The following is a 16,725-nucleotide window of genomic DNA, read 5'->3' as shown; positions in this document are numbered from 1 at the left end:
AGCATTTCACTGTTAGCACAGAAGCCACCTAAGCACTGAGGCAGCTCTCATTCCAAATGGAAAATCAGGATAATGCCTCCAGTGTCAGCACTCTCTGTGAGGGTCCAGTGCCTTGAATAAGAGAGGACAGGAGAGTGCAGGGACACATCCCTCTTCACAGCTGCTCTTCCACCCAGAGCTGTGCCCCCACAGCAGTCACACCCCCAAACGTTTTTGGTGTGTCCCCAGGACACTGCCCTCGAGGTCAAGAGCTCACTGCACCAACAGCACGGCTGCAGCTCCACAGAAGGGCAGAGCTTTGCTCTTACCTGAGCTGAACTTTAAAACCCCAGATGTTCTCTGCTCCCAAGGCTCCACTCAGAATGTCCTTTCTGTTTGGAAAGTCATTTATGCTGCATAAGCATATGCTCTTCTGGAGCCCTCAAGTAATGAAAGAGGGTAAGAGCACTCTGGTAAAAAAAAAAAAWGTGCAAATGTAAGTATCAGGCTCAGCTCRTCCCCACCTTTTCACAGTTAGAGTTGAAAGTCAGTCCGTGGTTCAGCCTGGGGCTGTTGCAGAGCTTGTGGTGTCCACTCAAGGGGAAAGCACAGACACAAACAGAGCYTTTTGTGTCCCTCCTGCCAGACACTGAGCAATCCCAACCCCTCCTGAAGCCAAGACAGCTCTAAGCTAGCTTTCAGTAACAGCTGGAAGYACACTGACCCTCCTCCAGTGTAACAAATTCTACTCTGAATTACACTCCTTTATCAATGTGTGAAAATATATTCACAGAGTTGCACTCAGTGCTGAGCTTAAATCAACTCAGTCAAGCCGAGCCCAGCCAAGAGCAATAGCAATACCAAACACYAGGGCTGTACCATGGTAAGAGCAAGATGGTTTATTATATAATGAAGAAGAAAAAAAAAATCATTTTCATCAAGTATTCCCTCACAGGGGTCAGTACAATATAAAGGAAATAAGGAGAAWTGTACAAAACAACCTGACAAGAAGGCTCTAGATGAAACATGTTCAAAGCACTTGCAAATGATGTTGCTGGACAGATGCAGAGGAAATTAAATCAAGGGATTTTTTCCCCCTGCAAAACACAGACTGAAAAACTGATTTTATTTTTCAAAAATGCAATTCTGTCTTTACCTGCAGATATTTCAGGTTAGAGACACAATTTTAGCTGTGATACATTTTTTAAAGATGAGATTCCCAGAACACTGTTTGACCACATTTATTTCAAAGTGGATTTTATTTTCCCTTCCAACTTTATGCAGGCGGCAAAGCCCAGCTCAAAATAACAGAAGCTTAGCCACTAACTTCAAAGAAACCAGGTCCATACTCCATTTTCTGTTATCCTTTGGCAACCAYAGCATTTGTTTTTCCATAATCAGCAACAGATCTCTGTCTCATCCAGAGCATCCTTGTATGCAAGGTTATAAAATAAAAATTAAAAAAAAAAAAAAATCACAAAACTTTTTACTCATATAAGAGAAAACATCAAGGGTATGAAATTCCTGGAGGTTTTCAAGGCTTGCTCCTAACTTAACTAGAGTCAACATACTTCCAACTATTTTAGCTGGAGCAAGACCAAACCCTTACAGAGCCAGAGATRCACAGTCCTCAAAAAGCAAAACTGTAAGAGTGTTATAACCCAAACAGAGGAGTAAAAGACAAACTTTAGCAATGTACCTTGACTGGCCCCAGCCAACATTAATATCTTTGCCTTGGGGATTTTTTACTCTTGACCTGGGCAAGATTCCCATTGGTTACAGTCAGAGCATTACTTAAGTAATGTAGCAAAAGGACATCATGCATTAGTAAGCTAAAATATGAATCCATGCTTATGGCAATAGCTTTCCCTTCTAATGCCCTATAATGGGCATCTAGGAAAGGAAATAAGACAAGCAGCTTTACAGAAAAAAATCTGCTTTGTTATGTTGATGATCATCCTAAGCAACTCCACAGAAGTTTTCAGGGTTCCTTTCAATGTGCAATGAAGAAAGCAAAAAGTCAAAAATAAACCAGTATTAGGCAAGATTATAACAGATGTATACTCATTAGTGCAGAATGCAAAACAAAAGCTAATGCTTGATACAAACAAAATAGCATCACTTTCAACTCCTCACAAATTCATGGATTCCACATGGTTTACTTCCGTGCCTTAAAAGAAATGTTTAAATGAAGCATGAACCTCGTGTCTCTAAAAATATCACCCGAGTTAGCAAAGGAACCATTGGAGGAAAAACAAATTGGAAATGGACATTTAATAACAAGTTGCAAGGAAATCCCCATTTTGTTTAGCATGAAAAGAAACAAAGATMCAYGGGTTGGATTTGGTTGGGGGWTTTTGGGTTTGGGGTGGGTTTTGCTRTTTGGGTTTGGTTGGGTTTTTTGCATTAAGGGAAAGAAAACAATACCTATGTGGGAGGAAAAACATTTTCACAAATATAATAAATAATTGCTCTGATCCAAAAGCAAAGTGCGATGTAGAATTTTTCCACTTAAAAACAACCTACAGCATAATGCCTTAAATATTAACAAATCAATTAGTGGTCAGCACAGTAAAATAAATATGAACATATTGATTTACATTTTGTTTCTAGCAGCAAAGGTCATTAACCTACTGGCCAATGTGACAGCTTCACAGAAGTCCTGTTTCTTGGGTTTGGTACTTGGTTTAACGTCAGAAAAAAATTAATTAGGTCTGGAAAATGGCACTTCAGCTGTACAGTGTTCTCTCCAGCCCACCTATGTCAAAAGGATTTGCCCAGGACATGTTTTCAGTATGTTTTGAACAGTGGTTTGGARAACACTTTTCACAAAAAGAAAWAAAACCCAGATCCACTCAGTATCTYGCTGACRAGTATGAGTTTGGATTGTCCTGAGCCCTAASGATAATGGGGAGGTTGGGTGTTTTCTCTTTGCAGTCAGCAGCTTCCTATGCTGAAGGGGGAGTGGGAAAATCACGAGCCATTAAGCAGTGCTGCAGGGGGAGAGGAAAGCCACGGTCACTTTAGGAAGGGCCACAACAGAACACTGGGGCAAAGTCAGTCTCAGCTGCTTCTCCCAGCCAGACATCTCCTCCACGTAGGAAACCTGTCCTACGTTGTCACTGGAGTCCCTCACATCTGCAGGAACAGCCCCATGTCCCTGCCCCACACACCCTCCCAAAAGCACCAGCACAAARGGGTGCTGTGGCACATCTGCACAGCTGGAGCAAACCAGGTTTTGATACCTCCAGCAGTCACTGGAAACACCAAATGAGGAGCAGAAGCAGCAACCAAAGCTMCGTGGGGAACAGCTGATTTTTGGGATGCATGAAAGCAAGCAAAAATGCCTCCTCATCCCCAGCAATAAGCCAGACAGCATCAATACCTACAGCTCCTCCAGCTCRTATTTTTCACAAAGGATTGTTTTTCTGCTACTAATTGCAGCCTGTGGGAAATGCCACGCTTTAATTTACAGCCAGAGGGATGCTTAACCRTAATGCAGGGATCACTGAGCTGAAGCACGTTGTGGTAAGGCTCATCTAACTCCCTCTGTCCCTTTGGACAGTGGGGTCAGACTGGCAAACCAAAGGACAGGACACAAAGAGAAAACCAGAGCCCTTCTGTCAACGCAAACAATGAGGGGGAAAGGCTGATAAGAGAGTTTGGAAAGGCAAGTGTTCTTCAAGCCTACACAAAGAGTGAGGCAGGGGCAGGAAAGCACAGAAGAAACAGACTTAAATGCTGTCAGAACTATTCAGTGAGTGCTCTACAACCTGGGCACCTGTTCTACCTTCCCACRTGCTCCAGGGCATAAACTGCATTTAACTGAGTTTTGCACAAAAGAGGGGAGGGAATCCCATTCATGAGGACACCCATTGCYCTGCTTCTATCTGCAGGGCAARGATCAGCATGGAATGATCTAGGGGRTTGTTTCAACTACTTTGCAAGAGCTCACCTTGCCTGGATTTAGGAAGGCTGCACTCAGGTTGTGTGGCTCCCTGATGCTCACTCAGGTAGCTGAAGAAAACAATACTGAGTTTCTGAGGAGCACCCAAGTGCAACAAACCTTTTGAAGGTGGACTAGAAAGATGAATAAAGTCTATCTGTATTTTTTTGTTAGTTTACTCATTCTTYATTTTTTAAGGCAAGCAGAAAGTCCTTCTGGAATGCAAGAGGCAGGGTCAGAATAGCAATAAAAGGAGGCGGGGAATCTACCTTCAACACTATGCACTAGGTACAATTTATCCCAGCTAAAATCCTACTGAAACTAATGGAGCTGCATYGAATTCCATACACTGCCTGAAGAGGGGTGGCAGATGAGCCATGGTGCTTTCTTGACCCTCTCTCTGTACCTGCCACTGAAGTCAGTGAAGCTCCAGCAGCACAGTGGGGGATCAGGTCCAACAAAAGCCACCAACATGCTGCACTTGCCACTGGAGACCATGTTCTAATGACACKGTGAACTGGACTCCAATCACAGCTCCTCACATCTACCCAAACCAGTAGAAGGATAAACATCAGCCCTACTTCTGCTCTTTATCCCCTTCCTACTTTTGCTAAGGAATATCAAAACAAACACACACACCTTTTGAGTTTGTCTACAATTAAAAAGCTKCTTTAACAAGTTTCATGAATACTTCCATGTGGTCAAAAGGCTGTTATTCGAACAATCATCACCCCTGACATTTAAATCCTACATAACTTTGGATTTTTTGATGGTCCCTAGAACACATCAAGGAATGGAATTCAAACCCATCCTGAGATGGAAAAAGAAAGAGGGGTAAAAGTCATCCAATATTGGTAGCTCTAGCTCAAAGGAGCATTTCATCTTTTCTCTATAAACACCCACTAGGCTTTGCCCAGGGAATGGCATGGAAGTGGGACACACCAATAGCTGCTACCCACAGAGCAGGCAGTCCTGTTCTTCCAGAGCAAGGACTGCAGGCCAGAGACCAATTCTTGCTCTCTTGTACATCACTATGCAGAGAAATTACAGCTGACAGCTCCTTCCATCTATTCTCAACATGACTCAGTCTAAGGCAGAATCAGAGCACAGCACATCTCACCCGAGCAGGTCTGCTTTCCAGTTCACTCCATTAGGCCACTGAGATCCCCAGACACTCTCTTCAGGGAGATAAGCTACACTCATGGTACATTAAGGTGTCCAGGCAACAATATCAAGAGCAGAAGAATATTTCTGAATGGGGCTAATCAGCTGAAATCCATGTCAGACGTTCAGAATGGAATCTGCATCACAGAGGAAGCAGTAAGAGGCAAGACCCTCCAAGAAGGAGAGGTGTGCACAGCCTTTCTACAAGGATGTGGAAAGAACCTACTCTGGTAGGGTAGGCAGACTGTAATGGGGGCCAGAAGCAGCAAAGTGTGGACAAGTACACCACCTAATTCACACATTCACAGGCCCTACTCCTGCCCCTCTTTTCCAAGCTGCCCAGAGATTCAGTCTGCTCTAGGGAGGCGTTCTGGAGCACTGCTCTGTGACGTGCCAAGAAGGGAGCGGGCTTTGCCCACGGTCCACCCATGTGGTAGAACCRCAGAAGTTCCCAGCACTTCTTGGGCTTTGCATATTCATGCAGAAGGCTGGGGAGAAGACACAGTTCCTCCCCGCCACTCAACACAATGAAGAGCCTTAGATAATTAGCAAACAAACACCAAAAACACTTCATGTCCTGCACAGCGTCGTCCTGCCGACTATGATAGAAAAAAAATCTAACCATACCAGTAAGTTTGCAGGTGTTACATGTACAGCTCGAGAGCATACTCCTACCCAATGGAGCACAAAGCAGGGCATGTGGCAAACAGCAGGCGAGAGACAAGCTGCTCTAGTTGCAAACTACTACCRAGGGTGGCGCGTCACTGGACGTAGCCCAGGTTCTCCATCTCGYTCCTGTAGCGCTGCTCGGACACTTTGCTCTTGTGCTGCTTGCTCTCCAGGTGCTGCCTGAACTCCATCTCCTCGCTGGCGCCCGCGTTGCACATGGAGCAGTAGAATTGGCCGCTGGGTGTCACACACATGGCCAGGTCACGGGGGATCCTCTGGCGAGAGCGGGGGTTGAAGTAGGGACCTGCGGAGCCAACAGAAAAGCCTGGCTTATCTGGGAGGAAGAAAAGCTTGAGGTAGCACAGTGACAATGCGTAAATCCAACGAATGATTGAAAAGCAGACAGAGATTAGCTTCTTTAACTGATTAGTCTGAATCTTATTTTGCCAAAACTGCTGCGCTGATTTCCAGATTTACCAGGGGTGCAGCACACAGGGCAGCAGCTGGAATTTCACAAAGCAGTAGAGTGGGCTTGGTGCCCCAGTCTTATTGAAAATCAGGAGTTTAATCATTTAAGTAACAAATCAATTCTCTTTTTTTCATAACCATCTAGAAYATAACCAGAACTAGAACAGTCTTTTGATTAGAATAAGCTGCCTCAGTTTAAAACTCACAAAATGATATTTAATAGTTCTTAAAAAGATTCGTATTTTTCACATGACAGTGATTAAAATGACATGATTAAACCAAGCTTCGCATGGAATCAGGGTTTCAGCTAATGTGTGCTTGTAAAACAACTTGAAATGAAAAAGAGAAATAGATGCCTGGCTGGAGACTGTAATATACTCTTTAAATCATAGTAAAGAGGCAAAGTTAGTATCTAACACCTGAGGAAGGACTCTATGCTAGGAACAGATGGTCTTAGAGGGAGGCTAACATGCTCTCTCATTCTGGTCATGGGAGTGCAAGTACAGGTTGATGTGCCACAGTAGGAGTCAAAGCACCTGGCCACCTGCCAAGAAAATAAAGCAGGAAAATTGTCACCACTTAGAGCAGCCTTAGAGACAGGCAGATGGTAAATTAAGCTACAAACTGAGAAACAGAACTAACAAGCAGGCTGACAAAACAAAGCAACTTTAGCAGCTGGGAACAAAAACATGCAGACATGAAGGATTAGCAGAGCTTGGACCAGCTCCTTTCACAACCTGATTCTGCTAAAACAGACCTCAGAAACAGAAGAAAAACAAGTCTGTTTATTATTAATTACAATTCCAACTACAAATAGATGCAAGCTCCAAGTTACCTGTGTTGTTCTGAACCGTATAGGTATTTCTTCTGTTCTGCATCATCTTATATTCATTCCCTTCTTTCCTTGCCCTTCGTTTGCCCAGTTCTGACGCATCCCTGCAGATTAAACAAATACCAACAGCTGCAATTCAGAGTTTTCTGACAAAAGGACTGCCAGAGACACTGCCACACGCTTTCAGCCTGAGCATGAGGTTGAACAATACCTACGAGAATGAGTTATTCTGTGCCTCTGCAAGACGCAGCCGCTTGGCGTGATTTTTCCCTTGGTAGTGAGCCTGTGCCACAGCCGGAGAACTAAATGAGGCATCACAAAGCTTGCAGTAATCATTCTCTGTAGCTAAGATCACTCGGCCACCTGGTTTACTGGATCCCATCTAGCAGCAAAGGGAGAGACAGCATGTGAAACACAAGAAGGTTAAATCCTTGAAACGTTTCAGTCGCGGGGACTGAGACCAGCGTTGTCTTCATCAGACAGCACAAGAGCTGGAATTAAAGCACTTGGACTAGGACACTCTCAAGTTCTCCCCAAAGTGTTCTTACAAGAACTTCATTTTTCCTGCCTCAGCCTCCAGGAGAGTCTGAAAATTCCTGGCCTGAGGTGGAGAGGAAAGCAATCTGAACAAACAGCTCTGCAATAGCCACAGAGGCTTGTTTATATCACAGCAATGATTGAACCTCTCCTGACTGCTGGGAGCTGATGAACAGTGACTTGCACACTGAGCAAGACACACTGAAAGGTACAGGTGCTCCTCTCTCCTATTTATGTCCACCTAATCTCTCCACAGCTGTCTTTACACAGCTCCCTGACCACAGCAAGAGGGAAAAAAAAAAACCCTCAGCAGCAAAGCTGCCAAAGCTCTGATTCTTAACCTTCAGGTAGGAGGACATCTGAATCCAGACTTCAAAGGAGAAACCCAGTCTCACATGAGAAGCTCCTGCTATCTGAAGGATATCTTGTCTTGTGGAGTCAGACCACATACACTGGTCCAGGCACCCCCTCAGCACAGAATATCCAGGGAAAAATGTTTTGTAAACAGTGCAGCAGCAGTGATTCATGCAGCCATGTCACTGCAGCACTTGACAAGCCGACTTTCTTTCACCTCTCCTTTAACACTGCTCAAACTTATACATACACACAATTTTGACTTCTAGCTCACATGAACCCTCATGTGGCCCCAGAATGGTATTTTTATTGCATGGGCCATTTTCTCCATTATAAAACACACCATCAGACACCCTGGCAGCTACAGCAGCCACATCCCAGTGCCCTAAGCTGGACCCCAGCCCATCCCAGTTCACAATCATGAGCTGCAAAGCCAATTTACWGGGGGCTGAGTCTCCCTCTGGCGGCTCCAGCAGTGCCTGGAACAATCTGCCACTCTGCAAAGGCTCTTTGCTTCCCTACAGACAACACAGGCTCAATCTGTGGGAACTGACAGGCACAGCTTCAATCCCCGTGGCCCAGCTGTGTTTTCCTGCACAGTCACATGCAAAAGCCAGGTTAGCTGTCACATTCCATGACAAACCCAAGGGATGAATTCCAGGAGGAGAAAGCAAAAACCATCCCTTTTGCCTCTAATATGCCCRAAACAGAATTAATCCGGATCACTGAGGGAACAATCTATTCACTCTGCACACAGGAATGAGCACTTCAAAAGGAGCAACAAAAGAGGAATTAGCTACCAGCCCTGGGCAATGGGTGTAGGAGCACCAAAGCACTTTTTCCATGTAGGCTTCCCTCACACAACAGARGGATGATTGTGCAGAGTGGATGCCACACCCTCAYATCCAAATCCAGTTCCAAGCAACGWGGTTTTATACCTGCCCTTAAACAGCTCTAATCAGCAGYACATCAGACTTAGCTAGGAATCAAAGTATTTGCCAGGCAGAAATAGAACATTTGAAGTCCACTATTGTGCTGCAAGGGCAGATCGATATCTGCGTCTTCAAAGGAAAGGCAACAGCTCACAACAGGCCATTTCCACCATCCTGCACCATCTTTCCCAGCTCCTGTGGTAATCCTCAAAGCCTGAGATTTGGGTATCCTTACTGGGGGCTAGGTGACAAGAATGCATGATCTCAGTCCTCTTTCCATGCCTTACCTGAGCRGGAAGGGAGACAACCTGAGGTGGGGCAGGCTCAACTGAATTACTCATCCTGGCGGGTGCCGGACAGCTGTTGGCAGCATAGTAATTCCGGAGTTTCTTACTGTGGTTTTTACCCTGCAAAAATAACCCAGATTAAGCACTGTCCTAATAATAGTATCTTAYTCTGAAAGACAAAGGATCCAGAGACTGAAATGAGAAAGTGCCCGTGAAGGTGGCAGSCCAGGTAAAGTAGCTGTCACTTAGAAAATAACAGATCTACATTCAAGACCTGCTGGCATTCCTCCCTTTCTCCAAAATGCTCATCACCTAGAATGACTGGGCCTCATCTTTTCAGCTGATTTGCTCAATCTGTTTGCCATTTCRCTTAAAGCCAGTATTTTATATTTTAAGCATATTAACTCTTTGCACAGTTTTTTGATAAGSCTGAACACACATGAGACTGCACTAATTTCATGAGACTTCAAGCATGAGTTAAAACAGGAGACTGCACATAAAAATACACTTCATATTTTATTTTCCCCTGAAAAACATTATACCATAATTCTTTTCTGGTGTTTTGAAAACCTGATGGACAATGTGTTTGTGTATATGCATTGTGGATGCATGCTAAGGCATATACACAAATGCAAGTTATGTACAAATTCACTTCTGTCCCCTCAGGGTAGAAATTCTGCAGAAATAAGATTAAAAGTRTAACACCAATTCAACCTACCCCTTCACTAGCAGGACACTTTCTCAGGGCCAACAGCAAATGTGAAATCTGGGTCTGGTGTCCTGAGGATATGGACAACCACCCTTTGCATTCACTGGTGGAGAAAGTCACCATGTCCATTACTCATGCAAATACAACACCAGGCAGARTAGTAATATGGGGTAATGCAAGACTGACATATTCTGTCTCTCAGCAAGAAGCACATGCAAAGAGTCCCCACCCTACTCCAGACACATCAACAAAATCAACTCAAACAAAATTAATTTAGTCTGAGTCAATCCAGTTGATGAGTGTTGGCATAAATGGTCCCAGCAGATCAGTGGTGTGCACAGCCTCAGAAAGGAGACCCTGATAAATACATGGCACAGCCCCTTTGCTAATGGCACAGCTGGATGCAGCAGAAAACATCTGTCCAGGCCTCACAAAATCATGTCTGGAATCAGAAGGTCAATTTGAACTGGTGTAGATGTGAAATACAGGTTGCATAAAATAAATGAAAACCCACAAGTGTCTGCTTTTTCGCCTATGCCATCTTGGCACCATTTCTCTGTCCCTGTGGACAGAGTTTTTTTTCAAAAAAGTCCCAGTAATAACACCTTAAATGAAAGYACTGCAGCATGTCTGGACAACCAGCAAATCCAAGCAGGGTGAAGATATGTCTACAGAGCAGTTTCAGTCCATGAGGTGGTACAGAGGTAGCTCCAGATGAGCAACTCAAATGCTGCTGCTGGTGTGCAGCACTCAAAACCCCCTCGAGAAGCTGAGTTAGTCCTCCTGCATTAGCCCACACTTCCCTCTGTGCTACCACAGCAACGCTGCTGGCAGTGCTCATGCTGGCACGGGAATGTCTCCACAAGCTGCAGATGCAGCAGCCCCAAAAACTGAGGCTCCTGCTGCTCTCCTTACCTGGTAATGAGCCTGGGCTTGCTGGGCCGAATTCAGAGTGACATTGCAAAGCTTACAGCACAGGGGCTTACATAGTTCCTCCAGCATAGGGTCCTGCTCCACCACCTTGGCAAGCTCCTCTTCTTGTGTGTGATGAAAGGAAGGCCCCAGTCCCAGAGACTTCGGTGGGGACAGTGGTGAGCTGGCTCTTGGCCTTGTAGCCACTGACATAGGAAGGGATGAAGGCTTCTCAGGATGAGGAAGAAGTCCTGCTTGCTGTAGAAGAATCATTGGCCAGGAAGACTGTGAGCATGCTACTGCTGAAGGAGGAGGAGTCTTCTTCAGATCTAGACCAGAAAGACACAAATGCTGAAGCAAGCAACAATAACAGGAACACCCACAATCCAGGGGCAACTTCTGTAACTCCACTGCCTACACTTTGTGCCTTTTCACAATGCCAAGCAGGGTAAAGACAGTCTGCAACACTTTACCGCCCAGGGGAACTGCAGTATCCCAGACAACCAGGGACRGATTACAAGATACTTGTACAAGAAGTGGGTCCCCTGGCACCCTCCTGGCAGGTGAAGATTCCTAGCCACCCACAGCACCTGACAACAGCAYAGTCTCCCCACAGCTCCGTGACCAGGAGATGTGGGACATACAACATGCACAGCACACAGAGCTGTGTCAGGGGGGGATACAATCGCTACCCACAGCCTCCTTTGGCTGCCCAAGGACAAGCTCACCCTCCAAGACSTGAATAAATATTACAGTGCAAAACTGCAATGAACACTTACAAAGAATCCAAATACTTCAAAGCAGATTTACTGTACACAGGTAGATACAAAATACATAAACACATCTGTCCCTCAAGYACTCACAAAGACCTTCCTGAGGAACAGCTTTTCTCCAGCAAGTCAACAAAAGAGAAAGAGTGGGAATGAGCTGGAGTACACCTTGCTGTACACAGTCAGCTCCCAAGGGCTCTCTCCCATGGTCTTCTTGAATGACCTTGAGCTATTTTTCACATTTCCATTACTAACTACAATCAATGCAACATTTAAAGCTAYATCTTCTTCTGCAAAGTGGAGACCTTATCTCATATTAACCTTTATTCAATTATTTCTCAGTTAATTCGAGTTATTAGAGCTAGCTCTACATTTCCAACAAGAGGTTCTGAGAGATTTATTTAATTAAAGTTTATAAATCACATCTACAGTCCGGGATGAACATCCCTAGAATAATACAGAGCAGTCACATTATGAATTAAGGGAAAGCTACTTTTGTTTAAGTCTTATTAGCTTCTTATCATAACAAATCCTTTTCAGTGCCACACTGGGATCAAGAGAAGCAGTATCTTGGCCTTTGCAGACCATTCCCAGCTAGGGCTGCATTGGTACARCCATGTTTATGCTGTGGGCTTTATTCATTTGTTTAAGCAAATAATGAGACACGCCTGCATTTTAAAACAACACTTGTGGAAAATTAGGGAAAAGTAAACAAAATCCCACCAAGGAATTTTGTTCCCGTGTCACTTTTGAAAACAGGGCCTTCAAAGGCATTTAGGAACCTGGAGAAGCAGAAAGCATTTATCTGGGATAATTTCCGGGATTTTCAATCTGCTAAAATTAGCTGAGATAAATACCTTCTGCACTTGAGCTATGGAAAATCCCAGTTGATGCCTGTAATTTTAGGTACTGTATTATCTTTGGATCTCTCTTCCCAGGGAAATCAATGTTCTATTAGGAAAAATAAAACATATTTTTTTTTTTAAAAAAAGGAAGTCAGTTGGACTAAAGAATTCAAGTGACAAAAACATCTCTGAAATGTTTACCTCAAAGCCAAATTTACACTAACACAAGATTGGAGGCAGTTCAGTTATCACAAGTAACTACAAGTAAAGAAAAAATTGAAAATTATTAAAAAAAAAAAATGAAAGCAGCATGGGGACAATGTTTAAAGGCTGTAACAGAGCCACCAGAAGTTTTCATGTTTATAATAGTCCTCCACCACCAAGGGTCTGAAAAATCTCAGAGCTGGAATCCACCATGAARAAGGAAGAGGACACACAGGAATGGTGCAGCAAATCATCCATCAGCAGAGTAAATTCTGTAGTGTTACCTAACCCCTCTCCTATTTTCAGTACACATGTTTCTGGTTAAACAGAAGACAACATTTTATCTTTCTTTTCCTCAACTAGTATTCTGTAGACAGTCTAATTAGTTTCTGTGGGACTACAGATGGAACAAGTTCATATTCATGTTGGTTCAATACATCATAACAAGGACCTATCAAGGCAGCTTTAATCAACTATGTGAGCAGGTAAGCATGCCAGCTAATYTCAGAGTTTTATTACATGAGTATAATGGGCCTCTTACCTTAAAATGAGAGTAAATTATAGCCAAATACTTCACAGAGCAACATAAAGAGATGTACAGCAAACGTCAATTGAGATTCATCTGCTTAATTCTGCCATGAGCGTTTGTTGCATCACATTTTCTTGCAACTGGCACAAATGGGATTTGTCATATACAAGAGGACACAGAGCTTACAGGATCTGTATCTACGGGGAAAAGGTATAATGAAATATTCTTAGAAAATCTTTAATTTTAAGGTCATTTAGTGCTGCTTAAAGTAAGCAATTGTCTGAAGATAAAATTAAGGCAGCATGGGCAATTTCAAGAGTAGAACTTCTTGACTTGGMTTATGCAATATATGCAATTCTGATCTTCCTCTGACAGTGATCTTTAATCACTGAAATTGCTCAAATGATGATGTTCATTTCTCTCTGACTGATATTTATAAGAAAAGAAATMATTCAAATTCAGCTTATTTACAAGTCCCTTTAATCCTCCATGGCTGGTTGTTACAGCTACCCTGCCCAGGAGAAGGTAAAAGGATATTTTTAACTCCTCCTTTCCCTTCACATGAGAAGCTGTAAAATCTTTACCCTACAAAACAGCAAAGAATGAGGAACCTTCATCACCAAGGACCCCAACCAGCACAGCCGAGACAGAGTAAGGACCTGCAGCTCTCCAGGGTGAGGTGAGGAGCCATTCTGCCTCAARAGAGCCCCTCTCAGAGCTCAGCCATGCCTCCTCTGACATGCCCCGATACACTTCCATCCCATGCCAGCTGTCCTTGAGCCGATGAAAGGGGGACAGGTGCACAGCCTTTCTCCCTGCTCTCAGTCGGGACATCTCAAGGGCAGCACTGAAGGAGGAGACCCATCCTCACTGCCCTGAGTACCAAACCTGGTACTGCCCAGGTAACGGGGAGCAACCTCCACAGCTGATATCAGCACAGCACAGGGAAAGCTGGTCTGGCCTCAAATCTGAGCACCACTGGATGGGGAAAGCACAGCGTGACTTCCTTTGGTGAAAAGCACAAACCACAGTGAGAAATCTATGTGTTCCCACCATAATTTGTTTTTAAATGCAGCTGAGGCAACTAACGACAGTGATGAGATCTGCAGAAATGATGAACACGGCGTGAGTTTCACTGCTTTATCTTCAAGATGGGAAGCGTTTCTTCTCAAGTTCACTTGTCTATGGATACATGGACATTTCTGAATGTAATCGTGCCAGAAAGTTTCCTTTGGCCACGCACTGGGCCTACACCCTTCATCCTGGAAGGCAGGTTGTTTTATAACGCTGCAGGGATCGAAGGCAGCACCAAACAAACACACATCATGCACGGCTCTACCTTAAGGTGCACTGACCCTTCGCTGATGAGGATACACATTTAGCAACTCGGAACCATCCCTTACGTCAACGGGGTATCAGAAACCACGGTGTAAATCCCGACTGCTCGCAGGCATTCCTGCAAAGCTGCTTGCCTGGCAGCCTGGGGGATGGAGAGCAAGATAAAAAAAAAACAAGCCCTGCTACCTTACAGCCTGCGAATCACCGCAACCCCACGGCACCACCGCACCATTCCGGGAAGGCACAAACCACAGCGGACAGACGGGGACCGGCATCCGCATCCCCCGAGCGGCTCGGAACGCGGCGGCACCGGGGCGGGATCCCCCGGCACCGGCCCGGCCCCACGGCGGCCCCAGCCCCGCCAGCCCCCCGTGCACATCCCCGCACCTACCGCGGAGCCGGGGCGAGCGCAGGGCCGGGCCCGGGGCTCGGGGCTCGGGGCTGGGGCTCGGGTTCGCACTCAGCTGCGGGAAGTGACGGCGGCCCGGGGGCGGGCCGGGGCTGTGCCCGCCGGGCCGGGGCGGAGCTGCCGCTGCTGCGAACCTCCCCCACCGCCGCCGCGCTCCCGGCTAAACACCCTCTGGAAAGCGCCTTCAATAGTCTACAGTCCTGACTCGTGGGTCTGCACAAGGCCGTTCAGTGTTTTTTTCCTTTTTTTTTTTTTTTTTTCCCCACAGCAGATGTTACAATGAACCCGATTTGCATATATAAACATCTTCAGCTTATTCATGCTGCTCGTAGCCAAAATGAGTAATGATTTCCCCTCGAGCCACCAAGGCCTCACCCGCGTGGTTGGGCCACCCTGTTTCAAAGCATACGGAGTTTCTGTTGATTTTTCTCCCCTTTTGCTGGAACAGGAAAGTGCTGAGAGATGGCTGAAACCATCACCCGGATTTTCCAGTAGCTATCGGCCAACCCACCTGGGGATCCACTGGTTAGGCACACTGATTGCTACTGATTTTTGTTAGATCTTAAAAAATAAAATCATAGAATCATAGAATCATAGAATGGTTTGGGTTCGAATGGGCCTTAAAGCTCATCAGATCATCTCATCCAACTTGCCATGGGTAAGGACTCCTTTCACCAGACCAGGTCGCTCCAAGCCCTTGTCTGACCTAGCCTTGGATATTTCCAGGGATGGAGCAGCCACAGCTTCTCTGGGCAACCTGTGCCAGGGCCTCACCACCRTCACAGTCAAGAAATCCAATCTAAACCTGCCCTCTGTCAGTTTAAAGCCCTCCCCCCTTGATCTATCACTACATATCCTTGTAAAAAGTCTCTCTCTGGCTCTCTTGTAGGCTCCCTCTGGGAACAACATTACAGATCAGAATCAGCAGCCGTGGTGATATGAGGCAGAAGCAGCAAAGGGGCAGTGTAAAACCAGGAATGCTCATGGAAACTGCTCTGTGCTTGCTGTGTGTGTTCCGCCATGCCCTGCAAGGCTGGTGCTCCTACTTATTGCAGTGTCACCTGCAGCATCTCAGCCCGGCCACTGCTGTGAATATGGTCCCATAGGGACCCTGGAGCTTGGGGAAGTATTCCAAAAAAGAGAATTCACCAACGCCCTCAATAAATTCACATCTGGTTCCAAAACTTGATGATGCCATCTCTCCTGTTGAAAGGATAAATATCCCTTGACAACAGAGTGATTTGCCAAAACGCCTTAACAATTAATCACAGAGCTTTTCCCTGTCCCTCCTTCCTATCACCACCTCGATGCCACCCTCACTTGTTGCATCTTGTTGGTTCTCACCAGGTTACCGCAGGCCGGCGCTCTCTGTTGACCCTGACAACTCAATCCACTTGGGAGTGCGTAGTTACAATGTTATTTCTCTTCGAGTTCTAATTTGAACGGCCATTCACTTGGCGGGCCACTCTTTTCAACCAAACACCGGACTCACGTACAGCGGCTGGATGCCCGTGGCAGCGGAATGTAAAGAAAACTGGTGATCCAACTGGGAAAAGGGTCAAGAGTGGGTCAGACGCGCTGCGCTGGGCACGGGGATGTCAGACTACGGCAACCACCGGGGCAGGAGGAGCCGTTGGCTCCCCGATTCCCCGGTTCCCGCTCCCCGCCACCGCGGGCCCGGCGCCCGCCTCCCCCCGCCGCTGTTCCCGTTCCGGCGGGCGGTTCCTTCCCCATCCGGGGTCAGCCCCGCTCCCTTCCTGTTATTCCCGTGCGGGAGGCGGCGGCTCTCGGGGAGCGGCTGCCGGCGCCGCTGCCGCCCGCGCCCGGGGCACAGCAGCGGC

At 45.9% G+C, this 16,725-nt stretch overlaps 1 protein-coding gene across 4 annotated transcripts; it reads right to left on the bottom strand.

The window, feature by feature from the left end:
- Window positions 1-863: 863 nt before the first annotated feature.
- ZMAT3 (zinc finger matrin-type 3) lies at window positions 864-16,480 on the bottom strand. 4 transcript variants are annotated; one of them, XM_057379689.1, is made up of 6 exons: window positions 16,381-16,480; window positions 10,793-11,118; window positions 9,169-9,288; window positions 7,274-7,440; window positions 7,062-7,162; window positions 864-6,062 (listed from the first exon to the last, which is right to left on the bottom strand). In XM_057379689.1, exons 2-6 carry the CDS (start codon window positions 11,060-11,062, stop codon window positions 5,851-5,853), a joined length of 870 nt encoding a protein of 289 aa, XP_057235672.1. In that variant the 5' UTR covers window positions 11,063-11,118; window positions 16,381-16,480; the 3' UTR covers window positions 864-5,850. The 4 variants fall into 4 exon arrangements, with proteins under 4 accessions (XP_057235672.1, XP_057235671.1, XP_057235674.1 ...); XM_057379688.1 differs by lacking the exon at window positions 16,381-16,480 and adding an exon at window positions 14,867-14,959; XM_057379691.1 differs by lacking the exon at window positions 16,381-16,480 and adding an exon at window positions 14,662-14,845.
- Window positions 16,481-16,725: the final 245 nt, after the last annotated feature.

This window comes from Malurus melanocephalus, unplaced genomic scaffold (genome assembly GCF_030028575.1).
Source record: "Malurus melanocephalus ecotype Western Australia unplaced genomic scaffold, MMel_1.1 scaffold_417, whole genome shotgun sequence".
Lineage (NCBI taxonomy): Eukaryota > Metazoa > Chordata > Aves > Passeriformes > Maluridae > Malurus > Malurus melanocephalus.
The sequence above is the reverse complement of the archived record's forward strand: the minus strand, read 5'-3'. Positions and strand labels throughout refer to the sequence as shown.